Genomic DNA, 14,847 nt, shown 5'->3' with positions numbered 1-14,847 from the left:
ATAGAAGGTAAAGATGTACTAATTCAGTTTACTAAGTTCAAATTTAAGAAAAAAATTAGTACCAAATCTTGTTCTGAGGCTTATTATTCTTAGGAAATGTGCCTCAAATGAGTAAATAATTCAGTATTTATTAGTCACTGCCTGCATGCCAGGCTCTGTACTAGATGGTGAGGTCTAGATATGGACAAGCTGATATTTTTCCTGTCTTTATCAATATGACAGTTTAGAAGAAGAATAATCTCAGGAATTCCCTGGCGGTCCAGCAGTTAGGACTCAGCACTTTCACTGCTGTGGGCCCTGGTTCAATCCCTGGTCAGTGAACTAAGATCCTGCAAGCCGCACGACAAGGCCAAAAAGAAACAAACAAAAAAACAAAACAAGAACAATAATCTCATTTATTAAATACCAAATATAAAGCAGGAATCTTACATTCTTTATTTCATTTCATCTTCATGAGGTGGGTATTATAATCCCCTTATTAAAGATGAGGAAACTAAGGCTCAGAGAGTTTAATTTTCTCCAAGTTCACTCAACTAGCAAGTTGGGTCTGCCTAATTCCAGAGTTGGTTCTCTTAATGACTGGTATGTATTGCCTACATTCACCTCTTAGGCGATCCACAATGCACTTTGCCAACCTGAAAGTTCCCGAAAAGTTCAGTAAAGAAACTCATTTAACTTGGTATGATTCTGCATATCCCAAATTTACCTCATTACATACCCCTCCTTTTTTGGGTGAGGGGAGCAGCACCCCTATTTAATTGAGCTGTGGATTCTTCCTGCAGAATATAACCACAACACCCAAGAGAATTAAAAATATATGTCCACACAAAAATAATCATAGGAATCATAATCGCCAAAAAGTGGAAACAACCCCAATATCCATCAATAACAATTGTGCACAAACAAATTGTGGCCTATCCATACAATAGAATATTATTACACAATAAAAAAGAATGGAGTACTGATAGATGGTACATGGATGAACTTTGAAAATATTATATTAAGTACAAGAAGCCAGACAGAAAGGCCATATTATTAAATGATTTCACTTGTATGAAGAGGCAAATCCACAGAGGCAGAAGGTAGATTCATGGCTGCCAGGGGCTCAGGGGAGGGCAGGAAAGGTGAGTGACTGTTAATGGGTGCAGGGTATCTTTTGGGGATGAAGTGTTCTAGAATTAGACATTGGTGGTAGTTGCACAACTTTGTGACTATGCTAACAACCACTGAATTGTACACATTAAAATGGTGAATTTTATGATGTGTAAATTATATCTCAATTAAAAAAATATATAATCACAACTAAGTATACTAGGAATAATAGACCACTGGCCCAGCAGTCCTGCCGTTTCATACTGTATCATTAGTGGGGTATTAAAACTCCTTGGGGTTGCTCTTCTCCCCTCAATAGACAATCCTTTAAATCCTGAGCAGAAAAACCAAACAGGTACAGAGGAGTGAGAGCCAGCTTGGAAACCCAGGAGCATCAGTGTCTGCATGGGTGGTATCACACACACTGTTGGACTTTTCATCTGCTAGATGTGCTTAGTTAGCCTATTCTGACAGTAGTCTAGAAGGTAAAGTTCCTAAACCCCTTCTCATCACCAGCAGGTTTTAATTACAACAGTTGATTCTGCCACGTACTTGGCAGAGAGGTCTTTCGTTTGAACGACATCAGATTCACCTAGGTGTAAAGGAATTATAAAACAGTAACCTACTGATTAGAGAACTGAAAAGGACTTTGGAGAGAGGTCATCTGCCTGAATCTCTTACTTTGGATATAGGGAAACTGAGGGCCAGAGAAAGTCAGGGGCTTGTCCAAGGTCACATAGCCAAGCATGGTTTGGCTGAGATTGCAATGTCTGTACTCCCCTTCTTCCCTGGAAATACACCACCCACCCCGGCTTCAGCTGTGCACATGATTTCTGAAATAAAGGCTATATTTCCTAGTGAGATGTGGTTGTATAACTAAGTTCTGACCCATGGAATGTAAATGGGGCAGTAGGTGCAACTCCAGGGAAATGTACTTAAAGATTAGGGCTTGGGGTGGGGCATGACCGCCTTCCTTTCCTTTGGCTTGGTCACAGATTAGAAGGCAAGGTAGTTCAAGCAGCCATCTTGGACCATGAGGTGGAAGCTGCATCTGGAGAATAGGGGAGCAAGAAAGTAGAATTCTGGCTAACCAACCTCAAAGAGGTCACAGTCTGAGGAACAGAAGACACGTTTACAACCTAATGCAGAATAAACACCAGCCCAAGACCAAATCAGCTGCCCTGTCCTGTTGATATGCCTTCAAACCTTAGAGTATGATTTATGGAATTGTCATACCAGCTCTGGAATGTTCATCTCCTGACCTTATGTGAAAGAGAAATAAACTTCTATTTTTTTCAGCCACTGTTATTTCAGTCTTCTATCATTCACAGTTGAACTGACTTCTAATTGTTTTAGAATGTAAACAATTACATCCTGGGCTGGGAACTCAGGTCTACTGAATTCAAGTACAGGACTATTTATTATGAAGATTATTACTATTAATAATAGAAGCCAAACTGTGCTAAGTGTCTTGCATATAATAGTTGCTGATAATTTTTGAGGGCTTAGTATATATTAGTCACTGTTTACGTACTTTGTAAGTGTCATTAACTCATTAAATTCCCATGCCACCGAGCCATTACCACCATTTCCATTTTACAGACAAAGAACCTGAGGCACAGAGAAAGGGAATAACTTACCCAAAGGCACATATTTAGTAAGAGACAGAGCTGTGATTTGAACCCAGGCAGTCTGGCTCCAGAGCCTGCCCTCTTAATTCCTCCATCACACTCTCTCTTATGATGTGAGCTCCTCCTTGAGCTCTCTACCCATTCTACTGAGGAGGAAACTGAAGCAGATCGTTGTCTAACCATTTGCTTAAAATCTCTCTGCTAGTCAGTGATGGAGCTAGCATTAGAAGCCAGGCTCCTAACTCCCAGTTCAATGCTCTCTCCCCAGACCACCCTGCAGTCTCAGAGGCCACCTGGACAGATATATAGCCCTCCCCATCCAGTCTCCCCCTCTGTCATACACACACACACCACCACCACCACCACCACCACCCAGCAGGCACTCAGACATTTTTGTGGCCAGGATGGCTACAACCTCCTTTGAAAAGCAGCCAGCTTTGCCCTACACCAAATAACTCTGTTTTATTTATAGTCTCCTGCTCAGAGCTTTTGAACTGGCTGCTCATTCCAGGCAAGATCTTGATAACAACTGTTCCTTGGACAGGGTTCATAGGAAAGTAGGTGAATAAACACCACAGAAGCCCTGCCTGTCTAGCAGAGTTTTGCTCCTGGGGTTGTTTATAAGTCAGTGTTGGTGTCTGGATGCAAAAGACTTTGAATTCAAAATGGCAGTTTGGACATTTTAAATTTTTGTTTGTTTGTTTGAATTTAAAAAACTTCATTCTGTGCCTTCAACAACCTCAGGGCATAGGCAAAAGAGAGACATTATCTTTATCCAGCATGTAACTCCAAAAGGAGCTCTTGCTTTCTCTGCTCCCTGCCTGGCTGGGACTAGTTACTGTAGTGACTGTGGGGTGGGGAGCCACTCCATGATTTTATAAGAGCTAAAATGTTAGAAGAGATGAATGGAATTTCAGAACAGAAAAGTGTAAACAAGAGAAGAAAAGCCTAATTTCAAAAGTGAACCATGAACCTACAGTGTCTTCTGACTTGTGGCCAAAGGTGCCATCCTAAAGCATAACTACGTCACGTGTCTGGAATTATTCAGCCCAGATGCTAATCTCCACTCCACCAGTTGCTAGCTATGTAACCTTGAACACATGCCTCAGTTTCCTCTTTGTGAAAAGAGGGGGTAAACTCACAAGATTATTGTGAGCATTGGTGCTAACCATGTAGGGGAAATAGAGTGCCTGCTTCAGAGAGGGCACTCACTCACCCATGCACTGAACAGTAGCTAATGGTAGTGATCATTACTGCTGGCTTTGTGATTCCTCCAGGCCTAGAGGGGATGATATTGGGGCATTCATTAAAATGAGCCCCAAGGGGGAGCAGGTTGGTGATCTTGGCTCTCAAGTACCTTCATTTGCCTTGACTTAGTCTCTATCAGGGACTGTTATGGTGACATGAGATTTCTCTACTGGAGGCCCCCAAATGGCTAACAAAGGGAGGCAGAGATCCTCAAGGGTAGGGCAGAGCAGAGCGACTAAATGGGTCCTATGAAGCCCTCAGGTGGCTTTCCTGTGGGGATGTGAGGTCTCCTTAAAGGTCTAAGACATTTAAGGTCTAAGGGGGTCTCCATCAAGAACCATGTTGGGGAAGTGGCTGGTGTGACAGAGAAGAGGGGCTATGGCTCCCTTAAGGAACTTACTGCAAGCTATGGGATTTTCAAAGGAAAAAGTTGTGTCTTCCTGGAGGCCTGAATGGGAGACAGATTATCTCTAAGCCAGAGCCACTGGCTGGAAGGACTCCACAGGAGAGGAATGGGTAAAGGTTTTTTCAGGTGACCTTGGGGGTCTCTGTGGGATGAAGATCTTTTCAGAGGGGTTGTAGGTGTTGGTTTCTATAGGAGAACAGTGGGAGAGGAGGTCTTTAGGGGCCTGCGCCCGTTAAGCACCACGCACCGAGCTCCATGAGTCCACCGCCCTCACGCGGCACTGCCTCCCGCGAGCGGACTACACTTCCCGGCAGCCCCCACGGGCGGCGGCGGTGCGGGCGGGAGGGGGCGGCGGTGTGAGAGGCGGAGGGGGCGGCGCGCGCCGGGCACGCGCGCCGGCGACCATGGCGTTCGCCGGGCTGAAGCGAGTGCATTAACCCCGAGAAGCGGCGGCGGCGGCGGCGGCGGCGGCGGCGGCGGGGGAGTGAGCCTCGAGCGGGCGGGCCCCAGCCTGAGGGAAGGGAGGAAGGGGCGGGGAGAGCGCCGGAGGGAGGCCGGTCGGCCGCGGGCGGGCAGCGCAGCGCCGAGCGGGGCCCGCGGGCCCATGAGGAGGCCCGGGGACCATGGGCTCCAGGATCAAGTGAGTGCGGCCGGGCTGGGCGGAGCCGGGCCGGGCGAGGGGCGGCGAGGCCGGGCAAGGGCTGCAGGGCAAGGGCTGCAGGCCTCGGGCCGCGCGGGGGACTTGTTGCCGGGGCCCAAGGGGCTCCCCGCGTGACGCCGGCACGCGGGGAGGGGGACGGTTGCCATGACGATCCAGGGAGGCGCGGGGGCGGGGTGGAAGGGCGCTGGTGGTCAGCTGTCCCCTCCTCACCTGAGGACGGGAACAGCCGAGATTCCAAGGTGGCCCCCTCCCCGGGGTTACAGAGAGCCTCTGAAAACGGTCACACAACTGTTGGGGGGAGGGCGAGAAATCTCTAGAAGCAACTCCCCAAATGGGTGTTTGGGGCGCCCCTGAGAGTCGGGCAGGTCCTGGCTGCTTAAGGCCTGCGGGCCCCCATAAAAGTCGCGTGAGATTTTCAGAGGGAGGGGCCACTCAAGGACTGAAGGTCTGGATGGCCCGGGGAGGAAGGCCCTTTTCTCTCTGCTCCTGTTTCCCCCTTCTATCTATGCAGGTCTCCCCACAGCGAGGGCCAAAAGCTGTGAGGAAAGATACCTCTGTGCTGTAACCGAGCACCTGATCTTGATAATCGTTGGAAAGGTTTTGTAATTCAATCTGGCAAATTCCCTCACTCATTCATTCATCTGAAGTCCCTGGTGAGGGGTTAGTTTCCCCCGGAAAATGTTGATACATCTGACTTGGGAACCCGTTGAAACATTGTTGCCCTCTTTCTAGACCTAGAAGTTGACTTTGGAAAGTGCAACTTCTATGCAGTCCCATTTGGGTGTGTTGGTTTGGACTCTATCTCCCCTCCCAGCCAGGTCCTCTTTTGGCCTCTCCCTTCCTCAGTTCCAGAACATGAGATGCCTTATCTCTAATCACTAACAAATGTTCACTTTTTCTCTTTGAGTAATAGAATTGTTTAACGGGCACTTAAAAACTTGTTAGCAGCACAGGCTTTTCCTTAAAACAACTTTCATAGGATACTTTAAACCCGCTTACAAGAAAGTCTGAGACATGTGTTTACTTCAGCATTTTGAGAATTATGCTAGGGAAGTTTGAAAGGGGAAGGGCCTATGAGTGAAATCTAATAATTATTCAAGCATTGCATCTCTTGTCCCGTCAATGTCCATGCAGTGTTTCCTTTGCCCAGCCTTGTAGACCCCTGACTGGCTTAGGCCTCCATTCACAAAATGTATTTTAACAGGCTGCAGCAGCCCGGAGACTAGAAAAGTTTGCTTATGATAATGAAAATGGAAGAGTTGGATGAGTACACTGTTAATTCTTGATTTTTGTGGAAATGAGGGGAAAAAGAAGCATGCTCCAAATAAGAGCTTAAGAAGCTTGGGAGGTAAAAAGACGTAGCGTGTGAAGCATTGGGATTAAAGAGGCACTCCAAGTTTAGCTCCTGCTTCCAAGTAAGAGTTGTAAACTTGGGATTTCAATAGCACTTAGAAACACTTCACAAAAGCCACCATAGAGTTGCAGAGTATACTTGTGAGGATGCTTACCTTTCTTGTTACAGAGAAGTTCAGAAATTTGCCAGATATGAGGCAAGTCAGTGTCAGAATCAGCTTGAAAATCCAAGTGGAAGTTCAGATGACTAGGCATCGGGTCTCTGTCTTGCTCTTGGAACGTTGCAGGTTGGCAAATACATACCTTAAGAGTGTTTTGTGGAGCCCATCTATCTCAGCGCTTGGGCAAGAGAACTTATACTAATGCATGAAATTCTGTTAAGCAAATTAGTATAAGGAATAGCCTTTTTGATCTTGAAACTAGACTGCTCGGTGATAAAAACTTAGACATGGGAATTATGTTAGCTTGTGGTGAGGCTGAAAGAGTATGAAGAGAAATTTTGAGAAGTTGTTGTGATTTATGGTGACTGTTGACTATGTAGCTTCTGCCTGCAGGTAGGAATGAGGATGGACAGGTGGTGAGGAAGCCATCTTCTTAGGCGCTGCCTTAATTTTGGGGGGAAACAGGGCTTTGATTACTACTGACTGTCTGTTCCATCCTGATAGGAAAGAACAGACTGAGCTCAAGGTGTTCACCTGGCTGAGGTGTAGTCTAAGTGTGCAGGCTCTATTTTGTAGGACAGTCTTGGGGGTGGGGGAGGAGAGCATGGGGTGCCCCTCTGAGCAGGAGAGCGCTCTGGCCGCCTGTGCTTTCTCTCCTCATCTCTGATCTTGTGTGGTCCAGTCACGCTAACAATGTGGAGTCAGATTTGGATTCCTATTCCGGTTCTTTTGTCTGCTGACTCGGAAACTTTGTACAGATCTTGTACAAATACCTCTTTCTGCCTCAGTTGCTCTGAGGGTAAAATGGGGAAGACTATATGTTGCAGGGTCATTATGCGCAATAAACACAGTATCAACATGACTGCTGGGCCCATATTAAAAAGTCGGTAATTGTAGTTTCTTTTACACCTCTATCAAAAGACTAAGAAAACTGCTATATTTTATACCAGAAATGTCAGAGAACTGTGAGTTTCAGGTAATGGAGAAAAAGGTTTTGATGATCCAGGAATTAGACTGAACATGCAGAGCAGGACTCAATATTCTCTCATTAAAACATAAAAATTGATTAAAAACAGTACTCTGCGTAATTGTGACGCTGGTGTCTGTTATGTGATCAGTAGTAAAGCAGGTGAGTTGCTAGGCACAGGTTTGAGGTTCAGTGCTTGTTCAGACTTTCCTTTTAAGCTAAGGCTGGTTGAACACAATCTCTGTGTCAGGCATGGTGGTAGTGCTTTATGTGAACCATTTTATCAAATCCTCACAACTGTCCAATGATGTAGCTGCTGTTAGCTACATTTTTCAAATGAGAGAATGGGGGTTTATAGGCCTTAGATCAGATGCCATCCCGAGGAATCCTACCCTGATGACAGTGCCCTGCCCCCAGCCCTCCTCAGCCTAGGCCAGGTGTCCTTCATCTGTGGACCACCCCCACCCCCCCCCCCCCCCAGCGTAGGCCAGGTGTCCTTCATATGTGCACCCTCTCCCCCCCACCTAGGCCAGGTGTCCTTCATCTGTGGACCCTCTCCCCCCACCTAGGCCAGGTGTCCTTCGTCTGTTTCTGTGGCTCCCTGTGTTTATCACTGTCATAGCACTAAATCCAGTTCCTTGTGTGTCTCCTATACTAAGCCCGACATAAACCTCTTGGGAGCAGGGACTGTCTTGTCTTTTGAGTTCCCTGTGTCAAACCCAGTACCTGACACATAATGCTGTTTAGGAAGAGTTTATGGAATGCTTTTAAGAAATATGTTAGGATCTGAATTAAGTTTCTAACTAAAGGCTCTGGGTTGAATGTACATAGAGCTAAAAAAATAACAGTTTGCTATTTGAACTCTTGAGGAGGAAGAGTGTTTAAGTGTTAAGTTTTTAAGCCAAATTGCCCTGGTCTAGGCAGCAGTTGCTTATTTTTTCTGAAGAGTGTTTAGTTCATGTTCATTTTAATAAAGGAAACTTGTCTTGCCTCAGACCAAACATCTACTTGACAAAGGAAAGAAAAGGTCACCAGTATGCAGGTAGCACTCTGGAAAGCTCCTAAACCTTAAACCTGAGCAGATATTTATCTAGAGGGATAAAAAGAGCAATGGTAACTGCCAGTCTTCAACAGGTACGTTTAAATCTTTAGTGTTTGAGTGATCCCAGTGGACTGGAATGTGGTTAATATGAAGCAATTTAACTGATAATGTAGACACACAGCAGGAAACGGTGGCAGTTTAATATTGCTTGTGGTGACATCCTAGAAATAGTTTCCAGGCACCAAGGGCAGGAAGTGGATTGTAAGTAATTGAAGGGAGTATTCTAAGTGAGTTTGAAGAAACCTGACATTTATGGGCTTGGAGAGAAGCACACTCAAAGATATGAAGGCATACAGACAGGACAGGGCAGCTGATTTGGCTTTGTGGTGGTGTTTATTCTGCATTATCCTGTATACCTGTCTTCAGTACTGTGTTATGTGCCCGGTAGTATGCTAAGTACTAGGGACACAAAAATGAAAAGATTTTGCTTTAAGGCTCTCCAAAGTAGTAGTGAGACAGGAGTGTAAAACAAAACCAACTCCCTCCAAGTCCCCTCCCCACCAGGAAACCTGAGTGTCGGACAGTAAGATCATTGCTATAGTGGAGATGGAGCCCGTGATGAATAGGTGAATAAGTGAAGGAGAGACTGTCTCCTAAGGAGGGCTTCCAAAGAAAGAATGCTTCATCAAGATGATGTTTCAGTTGAGACAGAAGAGATGAGTAAGGGTGTGAAAGGGGTAAGAATGGTGGCAGAGGGAGTAGAAGCCATGGTGATGGCTGTGGTGATCATGGTAGTGACAGTGGTGGTGGCAGTAGTGGTGGTAGTCTCAATAGAGGGTGCAGTATGTGTGAAGACAGGACACGTTAGGGAAATAAAAATGTTAATTACCACCTAATAGACACTAAAATGCCAGGAATTGTTAGACATTGGGAGTTAATGGGAATAATATTTATTCCTACTTTCATGGAGTTTACAATCTGGTGGACCTGACAGATTAAAAAAAATGAGTTCATGTAAAGCTACGTGGATGTGCTATAAACACAAGATGCTGAGAGAGGATGGTGGGAGTGGCTGTCCTATTTAATTTAATTTAATTAATTAATTTATTTTTAAGATGTTGGGGGTAAGAGTTTTATTAATTAATTAATTTATTTTTGCTGTGTTGGGTCTTCGTTTCTGTGCAAGGGCTATCTCTTGTTGTGGCAAGTGGGGGCCGCTCTTCATCGTGGTGTGCGGGCCTCTCACTGTCGTGGCCTCTCCTGTTGCGGAGCACAGGCTCCAGAAGTGCAGGCTCAGTAGTTGTGGCTCACGGGCCTAGTTTCTCCGTGGCATGTGGGATCCTCCCAGACCAGGGCTCGAACCCGTGTCTCCTGCATTAGCAGGCAGATTCTCAACCACTGCGCCACCAGGGAAGCCCTGGCTGTCCTATTTTAGATAAAAGTAGTGAGGGAGGGTTTACTGTGGAGGTGACATTTGAGCTGAGACTTAAAGAATGAGAAGTCATTAGCCATGTAAAGAAACTCACAAGACTTCATTCCAGGCAGGGTGGGGCTTACCTGAGGCCTCGAGGCAAGAAAACCCTAGATGGATTCCAGAAACTGATAGTGGGTTTGGGTAGTGACTGATGGTTGGGAGGCTGGGGTGAGGTCAGAGAGAGACTGGGGCCCTGAGCAGGGCCTTGTAGGCTGTGGTAATCTGCAAACAACTTTATTAAATAAACCGTAGTATAACACTTATTCTTTTACAGTATATAATTAAATGGTTTTCAGTATACTCCAAATACCACTTTCCAAATCCAGAACATTTTCATCACTCCAGAAAGAAACCCCATACCCATTAGTGGTCACTCCCCATTTCCCCCAAACCCTCTCAGCCCTAGGCAAGCACTAACCTACTTATTGTTGCTATAGATTTGTCAATTTTGGGCATTTCATATAAATGGAATCATATAAAATATAATCCTTTGTCTTTCCCTATTTCATATAAATGGAATCATATAAAATACAATCCTTTGTCTATCCCTAAATGCAATGGTTCCCACGTTTATTAATGATATAGCATATATGAGCATTTCATCACTTTTTATCATTGCATAATATTTCATTGTATGGTTAAACCACATTTTATTCATCCATTCATCAGTTGTTAGGTATTTGGGTTGTTTCCACTTTTTCACTGTTAGGAATAATGTTGATGTGAACATTTTGTTTGGACATATGTTTTCATTTCTCTTGGGTATATACCTAGGAGTGGAATTGCTAGATCATATGGTAACCCTTTTTAAGGAACTGTTAAACTGTTTTCCAGAGCAGTTGCACCACTTTGTGTAAAGTGATATCTCATTGTGGTTATGATTTGGTCCACATGAGTTGTGTAGAAAACGAAAGATCAGAGTAGACAGAGATAGGCTCTCAGAAGAGGGTGAAACTGGAACTGAAAGAAAAGTGAGATTTGGAGAAGGGAGGAGGGATTTCTGGGGAAGAACAGCAGAAGTTTTATGACTTGGAAATGAGGATAAGCCCATCATTGTTTTCTGATACAGAGAAGCAGCCTTGGCTTTTTAAGATTGCTCTGCTCCAGGCTTTTTTTGGATAGCCCATTAAAAGATTCCATTACCAAAATGTACCACAGGCTGGCTTCTTCTTGAGGCCTGTTGTGTAGCACAACTGACATATCTTCCTTCTGTGGGATAAGACTAGGGAGTTGAAATGTGACTTCCTCTCCAGGGCCGTCCCCTGCCTCTTTTTCCTCTTTCCACCATGGTGCTCCTCTCCCAGTTTCCATAGAAGAGAGTACAAAGACTTGGGGTGGTGGAACAGAAGTCTTGCTGGAGACTGAGCTCCCCATTATTAGTACCCAGAAGCAGACTCTTGAATTTTCATGACTTTCTGGAAAATGCAACTCCATCATTCTAATTTGAGTCATTGCAGTCAACTTGGAGGGGTTTGCACAGCAGATAGGAAGGTTGAAACAGGGAAGATAAAAACCTGGAGTATTGCTGTAGGAAAACATGTTTTTATTCACACTGTTAAATCTGTGTGTAAGTTCCCTGCTGGAATTCTTCTGAGTTGCAAAGGTTCAGCCTTTTACCTGGCCCTAGGGGGAACTAATCTCTGGATTTGAAATATCCTTTTTGCTTAAAAGGATTTTGTTCTAAAATGGAAAGATAAACAAGGAAGTAAACCAAAGGAAACAAAGCAAAGTTGGTCTCCTCTACTTTAATTGAAATCCATACCCATTCTTTCTAAGTATTTCTAAGTATGGACTTGAAAAGGAGCCAAATAAAGGAAGTAACAAAATATATGTTCAAAATATATGAGTTCTTATGGAAAAGGTAGGTTACATCCCAAAAGTTTATTTGTAATTTGGTTATGGCAGTTAGAATGTATTTTGGGGATTTCCTTGGCGGTGCAGTGGTTAAGACTCCACGCTTCTAATGCAGGGGGCACAGTTTCGATCCCTGGTTGGGGGACTAAGACACCACATGCAGCACGGGGCAGCCAAAACCAAACCAAAACAAACAAACAAAATGTATTTTTCTCTTAGAGATACTGTTATGTATGTCAGGCATAAGGACATTCCAGATGAAAGGAACTGTGTGTGTAAAAGAGATAGGGAGATTACAGGTATAGCTGAAATACAGAATATGTGGGAAAAGATTATAGGTGTTGAAGTTGAAAAAGCAGGCTTGTGCTACTGGGATCTCATGGCACTGAAGGATTGAGTTGGGAATGTAGTATGATGAGATTTGGGTTTTTAGGAAGATTACTCGGGCAGCAGTAGTTTAGGATAGTGATATCTCTGGGTTGTGCAGCATGATCCATGGGGGTGTGAAAAAGAATATTAGAACCTATATTTGTTTCTATATCAATCTTCAAAATTTGTTTTTCTATTTTCTAATAATATACTATAGATGAGTGTAGTAAGACATTCTTATAATTTATAAATAAAAATACATATATCAGATGTATGCTCAAATTTTTTTACTGATAGGGAGGAATGTGTGCAAAAAGTTGGAGACCACTGGTTTATGGAAGTGTTTATACTGCAGAAGATCAAGGTCCAAAGTGAGGTTTTAGTTTTCAAAAGAAAAAGGACGACTTTGAGAGAGATTTTAGGGAGAATTGACAAGACCTGGTGACAAATTACATGTAAGAGGTGAGAGAAGAATCAAAGATGACTTGCCAAGGTTAGCAAAGTTATATTATAAATGAGTGTTTGGAAGGTGAGGACTGGTTATATAATGTGTTTGCTTTTCTGAGGAAAAGTGAAAAGTTATAATTGGGAGAAGGCATTTTCGTCTGTGGTGAGAAAGGAAGAAATCTTTAAGGGCGCCGTAGTGAATGTGTGTGCTTGGTTAGATGAGTAACATTTCAAGTGGGCTAGGCCGAGTTGCTGAGGGGAAATTTGTCCATGTTAGATTTAGGAAGAGAAAAAATAAACTTCTGAACTCACTTTAGCCACAGGAAAGGTTTCAGGGATGTTGCATTGATCTCGCCTAGACTATGAATAAATAGGAGGAAGGAAACCAATCTAGAGAAAGATGCTGTTTGACTTCAAGCAAACAGTTCTTGTACTCCAGGGTGTGAGAGGAGCGAGGGGGATGTGGGCCTTGGAGACGCTAGGGTTTGAGTCCCCACAAACACGCACGATCCCCATCTGAGTTCTAAGTTTCTGAGCCTCAGTTTTTTAATTTATAAAAGAAAGCTAATAAATTCACCTCTAGTGTTGTTGTGAGGATTAAAAGCAACGTTATGTCTAGCCCTCAGCAGAAAAATGACCGTTTAGTAAATGGCAGCTGTCATTAATATTGTTTGGAGTGGATGGGACACTCTTGTCTGAAGAACCTAGGGTTAAAAAAAAAAGTCAAAAGAAAGCAAGTGTTCCTTTTTATAGTTGTTGTTTTTTTTTAAAAAGTATTTGCTTTTTCTCTGTGAGTATGTTAGGATGATGTGTTGTATATTTTACTGAATTTATTGGAAGGTTTGTGATCCTGGTATGTGCAAAGGACTATTTCTCTTACTGGTTGGGAGAAAAGAAGCTTAAAGTCTACTAAGAGAGATAAGATGAGCATGTAAATAATTAAAATGATAATAGCATTTAAGAATATTTTATGCCTCCTCTTTCACCAATAACTAAAAATTTTATTCAGTTTTAGAAAAGATTTACCCCATTTATATTTATCTGTTTAGCTGGTATCAGTGTTCACTTCTTGTCTTTTTAATAAAACTTCATTCCTTTTTTTCTGAGTGCTAAAATTATTTAAATTTTTTTATTTTGGAAAAATTTAAACATTATAATAGTAGAGAGAATAGTATAATGAGCCCCCAAATGCCCATCACTCATTTTCAGCACTTACTAATTTATGGTTTTCTTAGTTCCATTTATAGATAACTGACCATAATGCTCCTCTGCCTCCTAGTCCTAGATTATTTTGAAGTAAAGTATGTCTGGTTATCTCTTTTTGATCCATTAATTTATTAGGGGCTATAAAATGGTGATATTTTATTTCCATCATTTCTTCTTGATATTAGCTAGAATACTTCTATAAAGAAAAACTTCTTCATATCAACTATTTGGTTACCCTAAGGTGCAGTTCATGTAGGAAAGGCAGAATAAATATTTGATTCAGTTTATTCATTTTTCAGACTGAGTTAGTTTCCTAGCATTTTCCCAAGGTGACTGATTCTTTTCTTTCTGTCACGTGAAACGCATAGATTTAAACCTGTTTGCTATATTTCGCTCTACTGTAAGTTATCCTCATTGATGTTAATTTGCCCTATCTTTGTCTAGTGGAAGTTTCTTTAAGTTAATTTCTAGAGTCCTTTTGACAGAATCTCAGTAGTTTTTAGTAGCTCCCTTGCCCTTTGGTATGATGAGATGTTGCAGACTCATCTTGCATGTTTCCTGCTCCAGACCTGTTTTCTGCTGTTCCTCTAAGGAGTCTTGCTTCCTTTTGGTGGGAAATGGTGTTAGAGATTAGAGTGTGGGTTTTAGAACTTTTTTTTTTTTTTTTGCTACTAGGTTATTTCTAGTAGCAAATAATAATATTTGCTACTAGAAATAACCTAGTAGCATTATTTCTAGGCTTCTCCAGGGGTCAGAACTAGGAAGAGTGTGTGTGTGTGTGTCTGTATGTTTAAGGTAACTACATCACATGTTCACATTGGTATTTACAATTCAAGACCATAGCATTTTTTTTTTTTTTTTTTTTTTTGTGGTACACAGGCCTCTCACTGTTGTGGCCTCTCCTGTTGCAGAGCACAGGCTCCGGACGTGTAGGCT

At 43.1% G+C, this 14,847-nt stretch overlaps 1 protein-coding gene across 2 annotated transcripts in view; it reads left to right on the top strand.

The window, feature by feature from the left end:
• The first annotated feature begins 4,753 nt into the window (after positions 1–4,753).
• DENND1A (DENN domain containing 1A) overlaps positions 4,754–14,847 on the top strand; it is a 536,936-nt gene continuing 526,842 nt past the window's right edge. Inside the window, exon 1 of one of the 2 annotated variants that reach the window (XM_007450245.1) lies at positions 4,754–5,017. In XM_007450245.1, the coding sequence (XP_007450307.1) occupies positions 5,001–5,017 (17 nt within the window). In that variant the 5' untranslated portion in view covers positions 4,754–5,000. The remainder of the gene's footprint in view (positions 5,018–14,847) is intronic. The other variant, XM_007450246.1, reaches the window with a different exon arrangement.

Source organism: Lipotes vexillifer, unplaced genomic scaffold, assembly GCF_000442215.2.
Source record: "Lipotes vexillifer unplaced genomic scaffold, Lipotes_vexillifer_v1.1 scaffold890, whole genome shotgun sequence".
Classification (NCBI taxonomy): Eukaryota; Metazoa; Chordata; class Mammalia; order Artiodactyla; family Lipotidae; genus Lipotes; species Lipotes vexillifer.
Note: the sequence above shows the minus strand (reverse complement) of the source record. Positions and strands in the feature narration are given on the sequence as shown.